Genomic DNA, 22500 nt, shown 5'->3' with positions numbered 1-22500 from the left:
TTCAGTTTGGCGTCATCAGGTTAATAAACATGAGGTCGATCTGTGTCCGTCTCATGAAAGCAGCCGTTGTCTCTCTCTCTCTCTGTGAATGAATACTGACTGTGTCTCGCCCTCAGAAGAATAAAGAGCTGAAATCATTCAAACGCAGAGAAACAAGTTTCTCAGCTCAAATTATTTTCCACTGTCATACAGATAAAAATTAGAGCTGTGAAAAATAACGCGTTAACGCGTTATGATTAAATTACAGGATTAATTCTTTTTTTTTTTTTAACGCATTTAACGCATCCGCAGAAGGACCTTCCAATTCCGCAGCCTCTGAACTAGTCGCCGCTCTAATGCAGTCAGACGGCAGCTGCCATTCAAACAAACAAACAACATGGATAATTCTGATGAACCTGAGGACCTTCTGGACGGGAAGATCGTGTTCCAAAAAAACAAAGATCGAACATTCAGTAAAACCAAGGTGATATGCACACTCTGCGAGAAGACGTTATCGTTTCACCGTAGCAATACCCGCCTAACCACCGCAACGCGAAGCATGTGTTGGTCGGCGAGGGGCGTTCAAGTGGAATGCGCCAAACCAGACTCACTCGCAGGACACATTGTGCAAAAGAAGCGGTCAGCTTTACTGTCAGAGAATTTGAACAAGTTAGTTTGCCTCACCAACTGGCTAAAGACCGAGTAGCTAAGAGGGCCTTTAGAGGCATTAGATTGTATCATGGTGTGGTTAATGGTTGTGTGACAAAAAATATAAAAAATGTCAACCATCCTATAGCTAAGAAGCTCAAATAATTTCTGTTTAATTTAAAAAAAAAAGTTTTATTCAACCACACAATGGCTAAGGAACCCGAATTCTGTTTAGGATGAAGATTATATTAATGTTCCATATGGAAAAGCAATGATAACTGCTGAAGAACTGCTGAGTTGCAGCACAAAAGAAAAGTTAAATGTCATAAATCTTGTTTTCACAAAAATATTCCGAAAAAATCGGTAATGTGATTAATCATGATTAATCCATAGAAACCTGTGATTAATTTGATTAAAAATTTTAATCATTTCACAGCCCTAATAAAAATACAAACTTTGTATTTTTTACAAACTAACCTATAAAGTCATTAAAATGTTTATTCATGAAGATTCATTTTCAGATTCAGGGAATCATCCCGTCAGTCATGATGTGACTTCAGATAAGATGTTTTATGAGTTGTTCGGCTGAAGCGTGAAACAGATCCTGAATCTGCTCAGGTTTCCCATCAGCAGCTTCCTGACCTTCAGGCTAACTGAAGGGACGACACACACTGATAAGCTGCTAATGTTTAACTCAGAATAAAGACTCGGTGTGAATGACTGTGTTGTGACGTCATTTAGAAACTCAAGGTTCCTGCACAAGAACTGGGAAACAGGAAGTATCATGTCGTGGAAAATAACTGTACTGAATAAACATCGTTTATACAGGAGGTTCTACGTTTAACGTAGAACCTCCTGTTTGGCTAGATGATCCTATAAATAAAAACAAAGAAGAACAAGAAGCTTTTTGTATGATAATGATCCTCACAACTTCTCAACTCGTCTTTAGAATCCCCTCAATGACCACGAGAACCTCCCAAACCCCAAATACCCCATAGAACCTCCTCAATGACCAGAAGAACCTGCGAATAGCATGGAAGAACGTTTTCTATGACCAACACTGGAACAAAAGACCACTGGAGTATCCTGAAGGACCAATAGTCCACAATGACCCTTAAAACCCTCTTAATGGACATCTGAAGAAACATCCTCTTCCAAACATCTGAAAGGACAAAACGAACCATCTACAGAGCCAGTAGGACCTCCTTGGAGACCATGTCAACCTTTCAGTGGACCCACAAAGCCTGCGTAAGACCCCTAGAACCTAATATAACCTTATAAAGAACCCCTTATAAAACTTCTTGACCATCAAAAGTACATTCAGCCTGCTTCACTGACCACAAGAACCAGCTCCAGGACCAAACAACCTTATTTACCGATAGAACCTCCAAAAGGAACAGGAGAACCACCTTTATGGCCCCTACAACCACATGAAGGGCCCTCAGAACCTGCTCAGGCAGAACTTCTTAAAAAAACGAACTAAAAGCACCTCAATGACACAGAGAGAACGTCCTTGATCTTCACTAGAACATCGTGACTGACAATAAAATATCCTGAATGGCTGAGGAGCGCTGTTGACAAAGGTTCACTAGGACAACCATCATGAACTCTATAAGAACATTAGAGTATCATTAAAGAACATATAAAAACTTCATTAACCTCTTATGGACAAATACATCCAGTTTAATAACCCCCCACACCTCCTCTGTGCCCACTGGACCCTCCGAGAAGATCACTCACCTGACCACTAGAGCCACTCAAACCACCTCTAGAATGATGTGTGTAGCAACTTCAATGTCCTGAAGGACAAATAGAACTTCCCAAACCATTAGAACATCATCAAGGAACACAAGAATCTCCAATATGACCATCAGAACCGGTTGGATGAATAAAACCATGTCAAGAACCTCTCTTCACCCTCTGCAACCTCCTCGAAGACGTGTGGAACCTCTCACATGACCATTAGAACCACTCAAACCACCTCTACAACCACTTACATTACCACTTCAGTGTTTAATGGACAAATAATAGAACCTCCTCACGACCATCAGAACATCATCAAGGTAAACTAGAACCTCCTGACAGACTCCTTCAAACACCACCATCCACACATTATTTCATTTTTCTGAATAAGGTTTTATAGTTTATGTATTTAGAACTCGTGTTGTTTTCTGTTGAGTGAATGAGTCTGAAGTCAGAGGAGGATTTAATGAAGCTCCATTCACACAGACAGACTGAGTCCATTCACAGCTGAGCTGAGTGGGACGAGGACTTTGTCTCATTAACTCGTCTCTGCTGATTTAAAGGATCCTGACGCTCTGCTTATCGAGACGCTGCTGCTTTAAACACAGAGCGGCACATACCACCACGCCCACCACACGTCAACAACAACACGGAGACAAGATGACAATCACAAGACCACAGAGACATAGAGACAGAGACTATAAGACATGAGATAACAGAGACCAGAGGACAGAGCAGGAAGACAGAGACACGACGACAGAAACGACAGAGACAACAAGACAGAGACATGAACACAGAAATAACAAACAACAGAGACGAGAAGACAGACAGAGACATGAAGCATTTAAGCTCCTGAACGCTTCTTATCTGATCAACATCACTTCCTGTCTGTGGCTTTGATGTTGTTTGATGTTGTACAAAACACAGACAGTGAATCAGGTCCAGTGTTGAATCAATGAAAGACAACAACAACAAAGAAATAAACATGAATTCAGTTTGTGCTGCCCAAAGTTTCTGTTGTTTTTTAAAAGTCACATATTTTCACAATAAGAGTCTTTGAAGGGACAGACTGTGTTCATGTCTATAAAGCTGCTTTAAAAGAAAGAAAGTAAAAGTCATCGTGTGTGTGTTTAAGTGACATGAGCTAGTTCACCATGAAACCCCCACCCTCACATTAGACATACCTCCTACCACAGTGTGTGTGTGTGTGTGTGTGTGTGTGTGTGTGTGTGTGTGTGTGTGTGTGTGTGTGTGTGTGTGTGTGTGTGTTGGGTGTGGAGCAGTTTTCTCTTTCATCTTCTGCTCGTTAAATATAGACGAGCAGAAACATTTACTGATTTGCCGTTTCCTCAAACTGACCGAGCTTCTCGTCCAATCAGCAGAGGTTCTGTCTCGTCTGCAGCAAATGAACTCGTACGTCTTTAACACGTATGAAAGAGGAACAGCTGGATCAGGAAATCATGGAGATGAATTACAAGCTTCACATTGTATGTTCAAGTGTTAAATGTGATCTGTGAAGGTGCAGCAGTGAAATGAGCTCAGTCTTGAATCAGTCAGGAAACAGTTGTTCAGGAACTCAGTGAATCATAGAGGTCACACAAGGTCAATGAATTCATTTGTTATTTAGTTTTGAATTAGTTCGCTGGGTTGTCAAATCTGGGTTCAGGTCCTGGATGGACGAGGGGACGATGGGGGACACTGTGTCTTCTGTCACGGCTCCTGGGACTTTGTGCTGGTTCCTTCTTAATTAATTGTTCTTTCAGCTCTGTCACTTTGAAATAAGAAATGTTTCTCCTTTAACTTCGTACAGAGGCTCAGGTCCAGGGGCCCTTTGCCTCCTCGGGGCCCTGGTACTGCTCCTGGTTCAGTGTGTCCAGGGCACGTTCACTTTGATATCATATTACTAAGATTTATTGTTATACACAACTGGACGTCGAAAACTGTCATGTGTAATTCAACTAGATCAAATATGAATGAATTGTTTTCATTTGGTTTGTTCGTGTTTGTACGAGTTGTAGTTGTTGTGTTGAGTTTGATTCTGATTTATTTCTATTGAGGATGTAAATGGTGTCTGGTCATGTGAGGTTATTACATTGGTTAAGTGATGAAGTGAGTTAGTAAGGCAAGTCATTGTGTGCTGGTTGTTTGTGTCAACAAATAATGATTAAAATAAAAGAACAAACATGAATGAATGTTTTTCTATATTTGTTATTTGTTAAAAGGTCTTAAATGTTGATTTGAAACGTCATCAAACTAAAACTAATGACAACCGGAGTCAGACTAACACAAACACACACACACACACACACACACACACACACACGCACACACACACACACACACACACACACACACACACACACACACACACACACACACACACACACACAAACACACACTCAGTGAGGTCTACTGAATCTAAACAGACTATTAGCTCAGTCTCCTGAGAACAGCAAGAGGAGGAAGTGATGATGATGACGAGGAAGAGGAGGAGGAAGAGGAGGAGGAGGAGGAGGAGGAGGAGGAGGAAGAGCCCAGATGAGTGTTTCCGGTGCGTCGCTGTAGTTTACAGTTTACAAACCATAAGACACTGGTGTTTACATGAATAACTTTGATCTGTGTATTTTAGATCAGAGTGAGACCTCTCAACTTATTCACTTACTCTGAAAATTCCTTATCTCAAAATCAAAAGAATCAAAACTTAAAGTACTAAAATACAACAAAAGAACTCAGCGCAGAACCAACTGTTTCAGAGTAAAGTGTCCTATTATTAAATGATGATGAGATTAAAGTTTGTGTCTCGCTAATGTAATTTATATTCTCCTCAGTTTATGAAACTACATCTATATTTATATTTATACTTAATCACTGAAAGATTCTAAATAAAAAGTCACTAAAGTTTTCAGGAGCAGCAGGAGTAAGTGACATTAAATACAAACACTCACAAGAAAGTCAAAGTACTACTTAAATAGAGTAATACAGTGGTTTCATGATGGAATAAAAACCTTTAAAGCCTCTTCAAAAATCAAATGTGACCTTTGTGTTTTCACATGTCAAGTTAAAAGTTTTTTGAATTCAAGATTGTGTTGAAAGTAAATGTATTTTCACATGTAAAGTTTGAATTGTAATGTGATTTTTCTTCATATGGAAGATTTGGATGATTTTGATATGATGTGTGAATATTTGGCTCAGTACCTTTCTGTTTGTCCATGTCCGCTGCTCGTCTCAGTCGCTGCTGATCTCCAGGCTCATAACTCAGATCTGCTCCGTCAACTCCCCGAGGTCTGGCAGGCCACACAGGAGGGAGGGAGGAGGAGGAGAGGGAGGGAGAGAGGGAGGAGGAGGAGAGTTAGGACGGACCAACACACTCATTATGTATGGAGAGAGAGAGAGAGAGAGAGAGAGAGAGAGAGATTTGATTTTTGAAACCTTTATTTTCAAAGTTTAAACAAAACTACTGTCAATGTTTCAACGGATATGTACAGTATCAGAACAATACTATCTAGAAAGTAATATTAAATATTAAAACATCATCAACCACAGAACATACTACGTCATTAAAACACCACTGTTTGGTGAAGCCATCCATGTCCTTTCTTTAAAAAACCTAAAATCTACCCACACTGGTGGTTTGTATAAAACCCTCCACACATTTTAAACCATGTTTAAAAAACTGGTGTGAATTTTTGAGAGTCACTTTTTTGCACTTTTACAACAATATTTGTCAACTTACAGATATTTTAAATATTTAAATCCAAATGTTAAATGTCACACTTAAATGTTAAATGTTGAATCTAAATGCTAAATCTACATGTTAAATTTAAATCTAAATCTAAATGTGAAATCTAAATGTTTAATCTAAATCTAAATCTAAATGTTAAATCTAAATGTTTTATCTAAATCTAAATGCTAAATCTAAATCTACATGTTAAATTTAAATCTAAATCTAAATGCGAAATCTAAATGTTTAATCTAAATCTAAATCTAAATGTTAAATCTAAATGTTTTATCTAAATCTAAATGCTAAATCTAAATCTACATGTTAAATTTAAATCTAAATCTAAATGTGAAATCTAAATGTTTAATCTAAATCTAAACCTAAATGTTAAATCTAAATGTTTTATCTAAATCTAAATGCTAAATCTAAATCTACATGTTAAATTTAAATCTAAATCTAAATGTGAAATCTAAATGTTTAATCTAAATCTAAATCTAAATGTTAAATTTTAATTTGGGAGAGTTTGGCTGAGAAAATACAAGGGAGGCTCAGCAAGTGGAAATGGCTGAAACCACATTTATCCTACAGAGGCAGAACATTGATCATAAACAACCTGGTAGCTTCTGCTCTGTGGCATCGGCTGGCATGCCTGGAATCAAAAAGCTGACGTCTTTCCGGCGTCTCTTCTGGAAGACGCCCACCACCTGGAAGCCGGGTTTGGATGTGGACTTGAACAGAGTTTAGCCACAGCGGTCCGGCACAGCTTGGACTTGCCCAGCGAAAACCAACGACCGTGGAGCCGATCACGGTGCACACGTTGTTTGACATGATGCAGCTGATGGAGGCGAAGGAGCATATTCATACTGAACAAAACACCATCAGTGTTTGGTAACGACTGAAACTCATGAAGAGCTTATAGAATTTGATGTTACCTGCCATTTCCATTGCAGGGCTCCTTGGGACCACAGACACTGACAGCAGCAACTGCACTCACATCACAGGAGACAGTGGAGCAGATGCTTGGGTCTAGAACTGTGGTCGTGTTCTCTTTATAAACAACTCCTAGAAGTCAGGAAAAATATATTTAGGTGTTTAAAAAATCACCAAAGTCTAAAGAAAGCTTAATGGTGATTTAGAACATTTGGTTTTTGCTGTTGCAGTGTAAAATGGATTTTAATAAACATTTTGTTTACTCACCAGAGCGTCTACAACCGCTTAGTTCTGTGTAGAAATGTTTTCATGCTTCATTTAAAGTGAATCTCTGTTTATATATTGTGAGGCCATTGACCTTCTCGTCTAGGTCCTGGAAAGTGCCAAAAAAAACAATGTGTAGTAATCGTCCAAGACTTCGACAGATATATCGTTAATAAATCGGGATTTAAACACGAGACTCAACACAACCAACAGAACAATGACCAACTCAAACCCGTCATACTCTCCTGATTAATTTACTCAAGAGATGAGAAGCAGCGAAATCAGAATACGCCCTCATAACCAGAACCGCTTCTGGCTCAAAATTGTAAAGTTCCAAAAATATAATCTGAGAAGAGAATTTGGACAAAACACAGGAAAGAAATGTTTTTAAAATTAGAAGAGCTGAAAACAACACGGGTCAGAACAAGTCCCAGTCTGACTCTCACCAGCTCTTGTTGACTGTTCTTTAATACCATCTGGCTGAAACATTTTCCAGTGTGTTTCAGGCTCGGTAGCTCTTTATGGATGTGAGATCCAGGTTGGTATTCACTCTGGAATGTCTTCAGGGATCCTCTGTCAGCTGCTCCTCCAGACATCAGGAAGCAGTCGTTCCTCATTCCAGGTTGGTGCGGCCTATTGAAGCAAACAGACACTGTGCTGGAACTGAAGCCCACCTGTTGGACAGGGGGAGACACAACATCGATAATAACATGTCAGCTTGTAAACATTTGATTATGAGTTATTAATGTAATTGGTAGGTTGATTAAAACCAGTGACTGTTTATTACTCACATATATTTTGCTATATTTCTGTCAGTAGTAGGTGATGGGGCAGGACGTGATGTCCAATTGAGCTGAACCGGTAAAATCCAGGGTCGCTGCCGTACCTGAAGATATTGAGACACGTGGTTTTTGGTTGGATCTGTTGTTACATTAAGAGTAAACTTAGATCTCACGAGTCAATTTGTCCAGGTTTATTTTTTGTTTTATGATTTCAGAAATATAAAATAAGGTCATATTTTCACAGTAAAGGTCTGACCTCTTGTAGCTACATTACTCTGTTTGAAAGATGTGTTTCGATTCAGAGGCGGCGTCCTTCAGAGCTTCCATTTGAAAGCTGATCCTCTGAATGAAAATATTATGTTATGTTAATATTAATTCTGGTAGAACATCACATAACACTCTTCCTCTGTAGGAGGCTTACCAACGACATCTTGTCAGTGTGAATGAAGTGAGTGGTTGTGTGTGAGTTGTGTAACCTCTCACCTGCGAGCACACTGAGTGCAGCCAGGTGTAATATGTTGAACATGCTGGCGGCCGATCGGGATCTGAAACACAGTTACACACACTTGTAAAGTCTCCGTTACACTTTTTACAAACCGAAAATTGTGCAAAAGTACAAAATGTTTTTCATTAAATTCAACACGTTTGCATTTATTCATTTCTAAAGTGATTCTCAACTTCTTTATTGGACGAATGCAGTCGGAGAGACCAAGAGGGGAACAACTCACATGGGAACTAAACATTCAGCCATCGAGCCTCCAACTAAATGACATTAACACTGTTAACACAATCTGTGGGACCATCGACAAAATATATAAATATACATTTTTCATTTTTTTAAACAACAATGATCCAAACGTGTGAATGAACCTCGTAGCTCCAGCGTTTCTCACTTGACCCAAAACAAAAGCACACGGTGTGAGTTACCTTTTTATTAAATTGTTTGTATTGTCAGATGAGCAAATATCACTTATTCTAAAAGATTACAGATTAAAATATACAAACAAACCAGGAAAACTGCTTCACAAATAACGTTATTAATATTGTTATTATTAACAATAATTATTTATTTATATTCCTAAAATCTTAAAAAGAAATGTGTACATGTAAAAAGTCTCCTGTCTTAAAAGTCGTTATTACTCATATAAACTGGCAGGAGGAGAAGTTTCCAGGTTGTTCTTACCGTTGTAGGAACTGAAGTGCAGCAGCTTTGTGTTGGAGGAGTCGTTTCACCTTCGGACCGATTGGCTCCCTCGTCCGTCTGTGTGGACGACTCAGGTCTCTGTCTCACACTGTCTCTGTCCACCTCTTTTATCCTCAGCCCAGTGAGCACGTTCTGTTCTGGTCCTTGTGACCCTACTGGTTTCTGTCACGGAACATTCCGGCCTCCGAACACTGTGTAATTAACTGAGTGTCACAGATGGAGCCTGAGATGACAACCTGACAGAGGTCAGGGGTCAAGCTCCTCAACGCCATCGTTCACAGATTCCTCCTGAAGGAGCTCAGAGACTTAATGAGCTCCAACTATTCATCAGTAATATGATTCAACACAGTATTCAAACAGTATTATGAATTAAACTACAGGTTTTTACAGTGTTGTGGATACTTCTCTATTGTAAACCATCAATCAATCTATCAAATTTAATTTGTACAGCCCATATTCACAAATTACAATTTGTCTCATAGGGCTTTAACAGGGTGAGACATCCTCTGTCCTTAACCCTCAGCAAGAGTCAGGACAAACTACTAAAAACCTTTTAACAGGTAAAATACGTAGAAACCTCAGAGACACATGTGAGGATCTGTCTCCCAGGACGGACAGAAGTGCAATAGATGCCACGTGCAGGAAAACATCATCAGGATAAAGTTGTTAGCAGCATTGATGAGGGTAGACATCCCGAAGGACAACCCCAACATGACATGCCAAGCAGTCCCGCTGCAGTCACAGTCCATGGTCAGCAACCATCCAGACCACGATCCACCATCCAGACCAGACGCCACTCCAGTCCTCAGTCACAGTCCACCGCCCCCCTCCAGGACCCACCATGAGCCGCCAACTCTGAATTCTGGGAGCGGAGTGCTCTAGTGGGTTTGTAAGGTACTAACAGCTCTTTAAGGTAAAAAGGCGCCATATTATTAAGGGCCTTGAAGGTGAGGAGAAGAATTTTTAATTCTATTCTAGATTTAACTGGAAGCCAGTGTAGCGCCGCTAATACTGGAGAAATGTGCTCTCTTCTCTTTGTTCTCGTCAGGACACGTGCTGCGGCATTTTGGACAAGCTGTAGAGTCTTTAACGACTTCCTGCTGGAGCCTAATAATAATGAATTACAATAGTCCAGTCTCGATGTAACAAAGGCGTGGACTCGTTCTTCTGCATCTTCTTGCGAAAGGACATGTCTGATTTTTGAGATATTACGCAAGTGGAAAAAGGCGGTTCTAGAATTTTTTTTTAAGTGACTAGTATTAAAGGATAAATCAGTATCGAAGATCACTCCCAAGCTCCTGATTAAACGGCCCAGATTGGTCTGTAAACATTTTAATATCCACTCCATGTATATTCTGAGTGTCTTTAAAGTGTCAGTGGAACCCAGAGAACAACTATAAGATGATTAAATGCTCTTTGTCAGCCACCATGTTGGAACCGTGAACGTTCTTGTTGTGAGCCCAGAGTAAAAACCACTGCACCAACGTACCAACCAGTCCAAAAAACATCCTTCCTGTATACTGCACCTCCTTTAAGGGGGGGAGGGGGGGTCCTGTCACAGTACTGACATACTGTCTAACAGAGGTCTTCAACTAAAGCTGCAAGAGGTCCAGACATCAACCCTCCTCCCCTTCCGGGGTCCGGATAATTAGAGACAAATATGAACTCTGACTAAATCATCTGAATTCACATTTTTATTGCACAAGGTTGCTTTTGTAATAACACAAAATCAAACACAAACTGGCAAAAATACAACGCCTACTCTAGTCCAACATGAAACAAAGTGCAATACACCTTTTGTCTCTGAATTGGCATATAAGCCTAAATTCCTTTGACAATCCAAGATGAAACATTCTCAAAGACAAACGTGAAGTGCTTCAGGTGGAGCTGAAAACCTGAGCAATCTGTCTGAGAGAGAGAGAGAGAGAGAGAGAGGAGGGGGGGGGGGGGGAGAGGGAGAGGGAGAGAGAGAGAGAGAGAGGAAGGGAGAGGGAGAGGGAGAGAGAGAAAGAGGAAGGGAGAGGGAGAGGGAGAGAGGGAGAGAGGGAGGGAGAGGGAGAGAGAGAGAGAGGAGGGGGGGAGAGAGAGGGAGAGGGAGAGGGAGAGAGGGAGGGAGAGAGAGAGAGAGAGGGGGAGAGGGAGAGCGAGAGAGAGAGCGAGAGGGGGGGAGAGAGAGGGAGAGAGAGAGAGAGAGAGAGAGAGAGAGAGAGAGAGAGGGAGAGAGGTAGGGAGAGGGAGAGGGAGAGAGAGAAAGAGGAAGGGAGAGGGAGAGGGAGAGAGGGAGAGAGAGAGGAAGGGAGAGGGAGAGGGAGAGAGAGAAAGAGGAAGGGAGAGGGAGAGGGAGAGAGGGAGAGAGGGAGGGAGAGGGAGAGAGAGAGAGAGGAGGGGGGGGAGAGAGAGGGAGAGGGAGAGGGAGAGAGGGAGGGAGAGAGAGAGAGAGAGGGGGAGAGGGAGAGCGAGAGAGAGAGCGAGAGGGGGGGAGAGAGAGGGAGAGAGAGAGAGAGAGAGAGAGAGAGAGAGGGAGAGAGGTAGGGAGAGAGAGAGAGAGAGAGAGAGAGAGAGAGAGAGAGAGTGGGGGGGGAGAGAGAGGGAGGGAGAGAGGTATGGAGAGGTATGGAGAGGGAGAGAGGTAGGGAGAGGGAGAGAGGTATGGAGAGGGAGAGGGAGAGAGAGGTGGAGAGACATACAGAGAGAGAGAGAGGGAGAGAGAGGGAGGGAGTTTTAATTTAAGTGAACTTGTGTGTTGTCGCTCTTGTTTCCTTTTGATGCTGTCGTGTTTTCTATGGAGCTGAACTACTGAGATTTCTTTTTGAAAAAAGTTGAGTAAAACCAACCCTGAAAGATTATGAAAAAATAACATCAGTTCAGTAAATGTTTAAAACTTTTATACAAACCACACACATGAGCAGTTATAAAGAGAATTCTGTTTCATCTGACTACAAAACATCAAAAAATGTCGACTTTGATTTTTGTTTGTTTGATGCATGTCCCATCTGCTAACATGGAGGAGGAGAGAGTCATGACCCATACAGCAGCCAGCCACCAGGGGGCGATAAAGATGTTTCATAAATGGCCAGAACAGTGTTCAGTGTCAGTTTCTCTCCTCGAGGAAGTGAACAGGGGCGAAAGAGAAGTTCACTTCCTGGTTCCTCTCTCACCACGTCACAGCCAACCAATCAGAGTGTAGAGTGGGCGTGACCTAAACGGTAGTGGATGATGTGAAGCCGGTGAAATGAAGGAAGTTGAACAGTTTCTGATCAAAGCAAAAGAGAAATGCTCTTTATTGAAACTCATGTTATTCACTCACGTCACCATTCACCTGTGACATCACCTGTTAGCTGCAGTTATTCATGACATCATCAGCTGCAGGTCGACCTCTGACTATGTAACTATGTGAGGTTACATCATCCATTGAAACAAAAGTCTGACATTATCACGGTGACATCATGCATACAGAAGTCTCATCAGCCAATCAGATGCTTAAAATAATTCAATAACAACAGAATAAATCACCTGAAAATGTACAAAAAGGAAAAAGAAATAAACACGGAACAATCTTTGTGTCGTCATGGTGTTAGTCACAGCAACCCACTTCCTGTCTCGAAGGAAAACTCAACCAATCAGAACAAAGCGTGAATCCTCTCAGTATCATCAAAGGGAAAGAACAAAGTCAATCATCTCGAGACGTAAAGTGACTAATGTGCGTTCACTCCAAAAACAAACTTTTTTTTGTTTTGATTTTCAGTCATTTTGTTCCACAGACGCAGGAAGCACGTGGCGGCGTGGTGGCGAAGCGGCATGGTGGCGTGGTGGCAGTGACACAGGACGACGCCATGACAGTGACACTGCAGCGAGATCGAGCTCACGTCTCATTTCAGCTTCAATAAATCACAACAATCCAAACACTGAGTGTAAATAACTTGAAACATGACATCATCATATCAGGAGGGACAGGAAGGACCAATGCTGCACTGCCAAAATAAAAGTACTGTAGGAAAATATATTCAGTTCAAAAAGTCTAATAATTCCTTTTTCAATAGTTAGATCATCTTTTATTATATTAAACAGAAACTGACGTGGTTAAAGTCTTATTTATGTTTTATATGATGGCAGCTGATGATTGTTAGTTTGTGAGAGAAAAGTCGCCACAGTATAATATGAGTTATAGTGGGTGAAGCTGAAATGATTATTTACATCTGCGTCTACAACAAAGGCCACATTTAGTTTTCTTTTGGTTTGTTTTCAAGGGTCAATGTTACAACAGCTCGATGGAACCCGTTCAGAAAGGTCAGGGTTCTGTGAGGTTCTACAAAGGGTTCTGATTAGGGTTCTGGGTGTGGTAGGGCTCACGTCAACACGTCAACACCTGGAGAGATTTTTGATCGAAGCTGAACGCCGTCAATAGAAATATTTTTACGTTTGTACGACAGGTCCCAGTTTTCTCTCTCATTTCATTGGTCCATCAGTTTTCTTTCATTCAGCGTGAGAGCGATGCATTGTGGGAAAATGAGTCCAAATTGGTGAGCAGCAGTGACAGACTCTGTCTCCGAGATCTGGTTCCACTTGTATGTGTGTGTGTGTGTGTGTGTGTGTGTGTGTGTGTGTGCGTGTGTGTGTGTGAGTGTGTGTGTGTGTGTGTGTGTGCAGTGTACATAGATAACACAGGGCAGTGGCTTTTGCTAAAATAGAAAGAAAAACAAGGAGATAGTTTCAGCGCCACGATTCAGATTCGAGAATCAGCCGATGACAGTTTATCGTTTTTAAACTTTTAAAAATTCCGTCATTTAATTTTTTGGATTCATTATTGAATGTGTCACATACAATAAAAGTATGTGGACAGCCGAACATGTGATCGTCTTTTAACGACTGGTGCAGCTGATGTTGTATCTTATAAAATCGTGGTCGTGTGAGATCAACAGTAAAAACCAGTTCAACTTAAATCAACACTATAAAACTTTTCTACCTTAAAGCAGCAGATTGAAACGATGGAGCCTTGTGTCCGTGTTGTGATGATTCCATAAGACACGAGGAAGAGATGCTGAAACTGTTCCAAGTATCGATATGATGTCATTTCACCTGAGACCAGAGGGACGTTATCACACCTCCTCCACCTTCACCATGTTGACTCTGTGCTGTCCTCTAGTGGACATATTGCTAAACTGTCATTCCAACTGAAACCATGGGGGCAGTGACGGTTTGAATCGGAAGAATCTCTCTTCGTATGTAAAAGCTCAATAAATGAGCCTTGATGCTGAACTGAGATCAGTTAGAAAGACTCTGAAGTTCTTAAAAAACAGAGTTTATCTCCAAGATTCAGCAGGAAACTGTGAATCATGAAGAATTCTGAACAGAGTTCGTGGATTTGTTACAGCAGCAGCTCTTCTGGTTCAAGAAGCAGAGGATCATGGGTAATATCCAGTGGGACGACGCAGTCACTTTATAGCTCGGACACGGAGCCCGACAGAACTGATCCCAACGTGTGGCTGCAGGGGGCGCTGCTGCTCAGCAACAGTTGTTGACTTAACGATTCTGAATCTAAATTAATTTGACTTTCCTGTGGAGTTTTTATCAAAACCTTAAAAAAGGCGTCATCAGTTTTAGGCTCATCTTAGTTGGCCCCTGGTTCTCTGAGGTCCCGCCCACCACTCTTCTTCTCGCTGTGTCGTTTCATCGTTTGAATCAAACTTCCAGAGACTGAAGATTCCAACCTGATCTGAGTCTCACCAGAGAGCTGAAGAACAAGAAGATGAAGATGATGATGATGAAGAAGAAGAAGATGATGATGATGATTATGGCGACGATGGCCTTAGTGATGCTGACAGTGACGCTCTGTTCAGAGTGCGTGGTTTCCTATCGGTGATCCCAGGAGGTGCAGGGGATTGTGGGAGGTGGAGTCCTGGCCACAGTCAGAAGAGACAGAACTTCTTCTTCATGTCGTTCCTCTTCCAGAGAGACAAGCAGTCGAAGTCCTCGATGGACATCCCGAAGACACTGAAGAACTCCTCCTGAGAGAGGTGGCGCTGCAGCAGCCAGAGACACACAACTGTCAATGAAACACAACACTTCCTTCAGGTGTTTCACATTAAAAGTCTACATGTAAAAGAGGTGGTGGAGGGCTTTTATTGTGACAGTTACCTCCAGGCTGGTTCTGTCCACACCAGGAGGCAGTTTGCTTCGTCCTCGCTGAGTCACCACCAGCGTCTCATACGGGTAGACCTGCACACATCAGTCAGAGTGTTAGTGAAACTGTTTTCAGACTCATGTTGTGTAGTTAGTGTTTGTCGTGTCGAGCGGCAGCAGCAGGTTGTCGGCTCGTTGGGAACATTCAGGCGAGGGGCGGAGCCTGTAGAGCAGCAGGGGCGGAGCCTGTAGAGCAGCAGGAGGCAGGACATGACGTATAAACTGTGCTTTGGAAAGATCAGTGTTGTTGAGGGAAAGTTCCAGAAATTGTCCAGAGACACTGACTCAGAGGTTTAGTCTCACATACAGAACATGTGAGGAACATGTGAGGAACATGTGAGGAACATGTGAGGTTCAGATCAGTCTGAAAACAGCAGTTAGAGACTGTGAACAGTATTATACAGGAATACAAATACAGATATCATGATTAAAAACCAACCTGATGCTCCAACATGCTGGGAAGAGAGTTCCCTCTGTCCATCCTCGAGTCTCCGTTCTGCAGCGGGAGTCCAACACATGAATATTCTCTTTCCTTTTTATCATTGTTCCGAATAATGTTTTTTTTTTTTTTTGTATGAAGTTTCATTGGACTTTAAATTGATTGAATAACTCATGTTACATATATCAACTTAAAAACACAAAAAAACTATTTTATGAAAATAAATCAATTATCAATCATTATTACTTTACCTGGAGACCTGCACGGAGAGAAAGAGTTAAAGAAATATCAATCGTTAGCCGACAGATTCCATCACATAGAGGATACACTATACATAAACAGATTTGAACATGATGCAGGTTGAAAGACTTTTTCCATAACATCACATTTTTAAGCAGTTAAATACAAATAATTCAGATTGATACCTTTACATAGAAAGTATATAAATAAGAAAGGAAACAGTGACCAGACTCAATACAAATAATGATGTAGAATAATAGTTTGATCTAAAATGATTTGAGTCACTTTACCTGCAGGAGATTTGTGGGAGGAGCTGAACTCTGTGGACTGAAGCTGAGAACAAACACAAACATGGTCAAGGCCCAGTCACACGACTCTGCTCTGATTGGACGGCTGAGCGTGACTCACCCTGGAGGGGCCGGCCTTAGAGGCGTCTGGGGAACAAGGCGACCTGGAGGCGTTTGACCCTGGAGAGGAGGAGGAGGAGGAGGAGAAGAAGAAAAGAGAGAAGTCACAGGTCATCCAGGACTCGTTCACCCCTCCTCCCCTCCTCCCTCACTTACTTCCTCTTTCTTCCCTTCTTCCATCTCTTTCCTCCCTTCTTCCTCCTCCTTCCTCTCCTCCCTCAGGTTTACTTCCTACTTCCTCCCCCCTCCCCTCCATCCCTCCATCCTTCCTTCCTGCTCTTTCTTCTCTCCGTCCTGTGATCTGATCTTGATGAAGCTGTTAAACATTAATAATTAACATGGAAATAATTTTATGATAAAAATGATTATTATTGCCTCTAAACTGCTTCCTGTTGTCGGCACCTATTCTGACCACTAGGTGTCCCCAGAGAGCTGATTGGTTCACACCCGGTTTTTGTGTGTGTGTGTGTGTGTGTGCGTGTGTCAGTGCGTGCGTGCGTGCGTGCGTGCGTGTGTGTGTCTGTGTGTGTGTCTGTGTGTGTGTGTGTGTGTGTGTGTGTGTCTGTGTGTGTGCTTGTACCAGTGTTTGGGCTGCGGTCCGGCAGGGAGCGAGTTTTTCTCCTCAGAGGAGTTGAAGATTTTTCCAGCTCCTCCTTTAGGATGATTTTACCAAGATTAGACTGAATCTGACAGAGAGAGAGAAGGGGGGGGGGGGGGGGGGGGGAGATATAGGGAGAGAGAGAGAGAGAGACAGAGAGAGGGAGAGGAAAATATTTGTTAACCATTTATTAGAGTTCAGATTTTTTGGGGTCTTTATCTTTCGTTCGGAGCTGATGAGGATCATCTTTACCTTGTTGAGTTCTTGTTTCTGAAGAATTCTGAGTCCCCCCAGTTCATCATCCTCCTCTTCATCGTCATCCCTCTTCTCCTTCCTCCTCCACTCCTTCTCTAGAGGAGGGGCGCAGAAGTGAGGAGGAGAGGAAACAAGGAGAGGAGGAGGCGAGAGGACAGAAGGAGAAGAGTCAGATTGATGCAGGATGCATGTGTGTGTGTGTGTGTGTGTGTGTGTTTGTGTGTGTGTGTGGTTGTACCTATCGCAGCCATGGAGGGGGGGCAGGGCCAGTAGTCGGTCTCGATCTTGGACGGCAGGTTCGGGTCTGGAGGTTGAGCTGCTGGAAACTTTGACGACTCGATGATCAGATCCTCAATCTGTTTCCCCTGAGGGACGAGAGAGGACGACACGTCTGCACTCACACACACACAGACACACAGACACACACACACACACACACACAGACACACACACACACACACACACAGACACACACACACACACACACACACACACACAGATTCATATGTAAATCTAAGTGAAGTGAAAATGCTGAAACCTCTTTGGACGTCAGTTAAACAAACCTTGTTTGTAGATCGGAGGCTTCTTGTAGATGTTGGAACCATTTTCTAAATAAAAGAACATTTTACAATTAAATTCTTCTTCAAGAGATGAAAAATATTATCTGTCAAAGTTGTTTGAATTTGGAATTTTTCCACGTATAAATTAAATTAATTTAACTTAAATTTAATTGAACTGAAGTCAATAACTATTATAGTATTTTTCAGGTTCTTTTTATTTGATGGTTTTGAATAAGCAGTTGTTACCAGGCCTGTGGAAGTGCAGCACGGAGCTCCTGGTTCCAGAGGAGTGTGTGTTCAGTGTGTGTGGTGTTGGGGGGGTGGGTGGTGTGTGTGCGCTGTCTGTTCTGCTGGTCGGGACGGTGGAACCGGGAGAGGAACCTCCGGGGGAACGGTTCTCCAGCCAATCCTTGGGCAGGTTCTGGACACAGAGAGGAGGATGGGGGTCAGAGGTCAGCAACACACACACACTTTATGATATTAAATCTTATTTGATTTTTGTAAACCATTGTATATGTGTGTGTGTGTGATTGTGTGTGTGTTTGTGGAACATCACAGTGTAAACAGGAAGTGGGGGGTCTAACCTCTGGGGAGGGAGGAGAGATGGAGCGGGGGGACAAAGACCTCTGCAGGACGAGAGACCAACAAATACTTTAAAAACATTAAAGTTAGAAACAGACTCAGAAAACAAGGAAAAACACTTTGTTAATTTAAGTCAATAATAATAATGTTATTGTCCTTATTAATTATTGATGTATCATCTCAAAGCAGCTCTTCTCTCTTACCTTACCTTATCTTACCAGTTGTGATCTGTATCAACAGCATTTGAAACTTAGGACAAGATTTTAAAACTTTATTATAAATAACTACTAAAACTACTAGTAAAAAGAAAACACATATCGATCCAAATATAACTCGAAAAAACACAATGAAGATATTATTATGTAAAACACAAAATAAAAGTAACACAAAAGTGTGTTTTGTTCAGTTTTTTGTTGTTGTCAGGGAAGATTTTCACCAGTGAATATTCATGGGTGTTTGTGGTGTGTGTGTGTGTGTGAGCTGTTACATCACACACACACACACACCTCTAGTGGACTGTAGCTGTAGTGCGTCTGGTAGATCATCAGGTCTGGTCGCTCGATGTCCAGAATGGCTTTGTCTCTCGGTAACGCCGCCAAGTCCTTGTAGCCGATAACCCCATCCTCCACTCGGGCCTGTGGGGGGGAGGGGGGGGGGGGGGGATTAAAGATTACTTCCTCAAGATTAATCTGAAGGAAAATGCAACCTGTATATGTGTGTGTGTGTGTGTGTGTGTGTGTGTTTGTGTGTCTCACCACGATGGCGGCAGCAGGGGATCCTGGGATGCCGGCACCTCTCAGCGACAACACGCTCCCTGGGGACGTATGAGCCAGCTGCTGCTCACACACACACACACACACACACACACACACACACACACACACACACACACACACACACACAGGTCAGAGAGAGAAATCAAAGACGTTCATGTTGGTTTACAGAAAGTCACAGATGAAGAGTTGGTTTATTTAAACAGAGAAACAGTTCACAGCAGCTCAGTGACACGTCACATGTGATCCTCAGAAGTGGAAGTGAAGTAAATGTGAGGTTGGTTATGATGCTGCTGTGAAGTCAGTTCTCTACACACATTTATCTTTCAGCGCTCAACAAACAGACGTCAGGAGAAAATGTCACAAACTGAATTTACCTTGGGCATCATCCTGACTGCTGATTGGTCCGTTCCTAAAAGAACAACATACAGAAGATGTCATTAGTTATAGAGTATCTGTACAAATAAATAAAGTATATTATAGTAGATTTAAGTACAGTTAAATTGAGAGTAAAAGCACTAACTAGAAACAGACACACAACCTCAGATGCAATATGCACATGAACAGTAGGGGCAGTGTCGGGGCAGACGAGCCAATAAATAGAAAATGTTGTGTTTGTACGATCAGATGATTGTGTGAATGTAAACAGTCGACACAACTGTGTGTTCACGTCTCTGCTGCAGAGACGGTTCCACATTGTCTGAGGGGAGAGGACGACACAAAGGGATTATTCCAGAGAGCACAGCTTTGTCCAACACACACACACACACACACACACACACACACACACACACAAACACGCACACAGGTCAGGGTAACATGCGGTCAGTGACGGGAAAAGACTGCTTGTGTCAAAGCAGTGTGTGCGTGTGTGTGTGTGTGTGTGTGTGTGTATGTGTGTGTGTGTGTGTGTGTGTTACCTCAGGGAGAATAGGGGATCATGTCTGTATCTGTTCGTCTTCAGCACCTGAACACAAACGTTAGAAACAAGTTGTGTTTAATAAACCACAAACTGCTGACGAAGCAGAAGGATTCAGTTTATTTTCAGATTGTGATTTTGAAGTTGATTCCAGTCACTGAGGAGCTGGACTCCACACGATGGAGACTCTTCCAGAGTTTCTGCTTCGGACTGTCTCTGGCGTATTGATCTCTGGTGTCACTGACTCTGAATAATTGATACGCTGGTTTGTGGTCGACTGAACGCTTCGCTCTGATTTCTGATGTCCTCGAACATCCGTCCTTCACAAAGGCGTCCTCTGTCCTGGGCTATGATTCTAAACATTATATCTGAAGGAAATCCAAGAGACCAGAGCTGCATCACTGGAAATCTTTCATTGTCCTTCGGTGCAAACTCCTGCTTCACTCAAACCCACGTAAGTTTATTTTAATACGAGTGGCGATAGTTTCCAAAAACTGTCCAAACGGAACTTTGGAGAAATGTGTCTGATATAATCAACAATTCAGTTCAGCATCATCATCACTACCATCTGACATCAGACATCTCCACAGAGAGAAGCAGTACCAGCCTTCACCAGAGAGGTCAGTGTGTTTCAGCTCTGACACGTTGTGATAATGAAAAGATGATTGTAGATGTAAAGATGTTATTAGCATCAACAGTTCATTTGATAATAGTAATAATAATATTTGTAGCTCTGACAGAGTCGATAATCTCATGGAGTAGATTATGGAATCAGGTTTCATCTCTTTAAACAAAGATTCACTCGGTGAAGAGATTTTCTCAGATTTGACCTGAAACCGAAAGGAAGGAAATAAAATCTATAAAGTGAAGGATTCAGAAAATGAGCAGAAAGTCTTTAAATCTGAGAAACTCACATGTTCAGAGTCTCAGGAGAAACTTCTGCGTCTTTAGAGGAACACATGAACGTGACCTTCAGGTGAGTCCAGCTTCAGTCCAGCTGAAGCTGCTGTTTAACACCAACTCCTTATCAGAAGCAATGTGAATGGACTCCTTGTGTCTCCTCGTGTCTCGTTGTGTCTCTTTGTGTCTCCTCGTGTCTCGTTGTGTCTCTTTGTGTCTCCTTGTGTCTCCTCGTGTCTCCTTGTGTCTCCTTGTGTCTCCTCGTGTCTCCTCGTGTCTCCTTGTGTCTCCTCGTGTCTCCTCGTGTCTCCTTGTGTCTCCCTGTGTCTCCTCGTGTCTCCTTGTGTCTCCTCGTGTCTCCTCGTGTCTCCTCGTGTCTCCCTGTGTCTCCTCGTGTCTCCTCGTGTCTCCCTGTGTCTCCTCGTGTCTCCTCGTGTCTCCTCGTGTCTCCTTGTGTCTCCCTGTGTCTCCTTGTGTCTCCTCGTGTCTCCTCGTGTCTCCTCGTGTCTCCTTGTGTCTCCTCGTGTCTCCTCGTGTCTCCCTGTGTCTCCTCGTGTCTCCTCGTGTCTCCTTGTGTCTCCTCGTGTCTCCTTGTGTCTCCTCGTGTCTCCTCGTGTCTCCTCGTGTCTCCCTGTGTCTCCTCGTGTCTCCCTGTGTCTCCTTGTGTCTCCTTGTGTCTCCCTGTGTCTCCTTGTGTCTCCTTGTGTCTCCTTGTGTCTCCTCGTGTCTCCTCGTATCTCCCTGTGTCTCCTTGTGCCTCCTTGTGTCTCCTCGTGTCTCCTCGTGTCTCCTCGTGTCTCCTCGTGTTTCCTCGTGTCTCCTTGTGTCTCCTTGTGTCTCCCTGTGTCTCCTTGTGTCTCCTTGTGTCTCCTTGTGTCTCCTCGTGTCTCCTCGTATCTCCCTGTGTCTCCTTGTGTCTCCTTGTGTCTCCTCGTGTCTCCTCGTATCTCCCTGTGTCTCCTTGTGCCTCCTTGTGTCTCCTCGTGTCTCCCTGTGTCTCCTCGTGTCTCCTTGTGTCTCCCTGTGTCTCCTCGTGTCTCCTCGTGTCTCCTCGTGTCTCCTTGTGTCTCGTCTCACGCTGAAGCTCCGAGTCTCTTTTACACTTTCAGGGAGTCAACCCTGTTGCTCAGCGACGTCTCTGGTGGAAGACGAATGAGACGTTTGAGACGTTTGTCTTTGACTCAATGAGAAACTGCTTCCTGGTTTTAAAAACTTCAGATAATAATCTTAAATAAACTGGTGTTATTGAAATGTATCTTTTTGTTATAACATAATTCTTGATATCTGTGGTTAAGATTTAAATATCCTCAGAGTGATTGACAGCTAGGACCGTCCAATGGGACAGGTGCAGTGTCCTTCGGCTCTCAGTCAGGCTCCAC

The 22500-nt window shown here is 42.6% G+C and overlaps 2 protein-coding genes across 14 annotated transcripts in view; both read right to left on the bottom strand.

Moving 5' to 3' along the window:
- Positions 1–15124, bottom strand: part of si:dkey-220o5.5 (actin filament-associated protein 1-like 2) — a 30093-nt gene extending 14969 nt beyond the window's left edge. For 4 of the 11 annotated variants that reach the window (XR_008338299.1, XR_008338300.1, XM_053420625.1 and 1 more), the window contains exons 1-10: positions 14232–14371; positions 9248–9556; positions 8548–8609; positions 8321–8406; positions 8074–8168; positions 7729–7956; positions 7286–7628; positions 7021–7150; positions 6702–6923; positions 5566–5654 (exon numbers count right to left, since the gene is read on the bottom strand). Coding sequence is in view for 9 of the 11 variants with exons in the window: in XM_053420625.1 (XP_053276600.1) it covers positions 5566–5654; positions 6702–6916 (304 nt within the window). In the remaining 2 variants the exon portion in view is untranslated. Of the gene's footprint in view, positions 1–5565; positions 5655–6701; positions 6924–7020; positions 7151–7285; positions 7629–7728; positions 7957–8073; positions 8169–8320; positions 8407–8547; positions 8610–9247; positions 9557–14231; positions 14375–14992 lie in introns of those variants that run through there. The other 7 variants (XM_053420632.1, XM_053420626.1, XM_053420627.1 and 4 more) reach the window with 7 other exon arrangements.
- The window catches only part of LOC128438180 (dematin), a 17995-nt gene continuing 8013 nt past the window's right edge, over positions 12519–22500 (bottom strand). The window contains exons 2-17 of one of the 3 annotated variants that reach the window (XM_053420635.1): positions 20223–20269; positions 19680–19714; positions 19285–19365; positions 19036–19164; positions 18532–18573; positions 18194–18368; positions 17951–17995; positions 17626–17778; positions 17385–17482; positions 17115–17220; positions 16536–16594; positions 16418–16460; positions 16139–16146; positions 15888–15944; positions 15404–15484; positions 12519–15288 (exon numbers count right to left, since the gene is read on the bottom strand). In XM_053420635.1, the coding sequence (XP_053276610.1) occupies positions 15175–15288; positions 15404–15484; positions 15888–15944; positions 16139–16146; positions 16418–16460; positions 16536–16594; positions 17115–17220; positions 17385–17482; positions 17626–17778; positions 17951–17995; positions 18194–18368; positions 18532–18573; positions 19036–19164; positions 19285–19365; positions 19680–19691 (1203 nt within the window). In that variant the 5' untranslated portion in view covers positions 19692–19714; positions 20223–20269 and the 3' untranslated portion in view covers positions 12519–15174. Of the gene's footprint in view, positions 15312–15403; positions 15485–15887; positions 15945–16138; positions 16147–16417; positions 16461–16535; positions 16595–17114; positions 17221–17384; positions 17483–17625; positions 17779–17950; positions 17996–18193; positions 18369–18531; positions 18574–19035; positions 19165–19284; positions 19366–19679; positions 19715–20222; positions 20270–22500 lie in introns of all 3 variants that reach the window. The other 2 variants (XR_008338301.1, XR_008338302.1) reach the window with 2 other exon arrangements.

The sequence above is a fragment of the Pleuronectes platessa genome, chromosome 4, assembly GCF_947347685.1.
Source record: "Pleuronectes platessa chromosome 4, fPlePla1.1, whole genome shotgun sequence".
Classification (NCBI taxonomy): domain Eukaryota; kingdom Metazoa; phylum Chordata; class Actinopteri; order Pleuronectiformes; family Pleuronectidae; genus Pleuronectes; species Pleuronectes platessa.
This window is presented reverse-complemented; position numbering and strand designations above follow the sequence as displayed.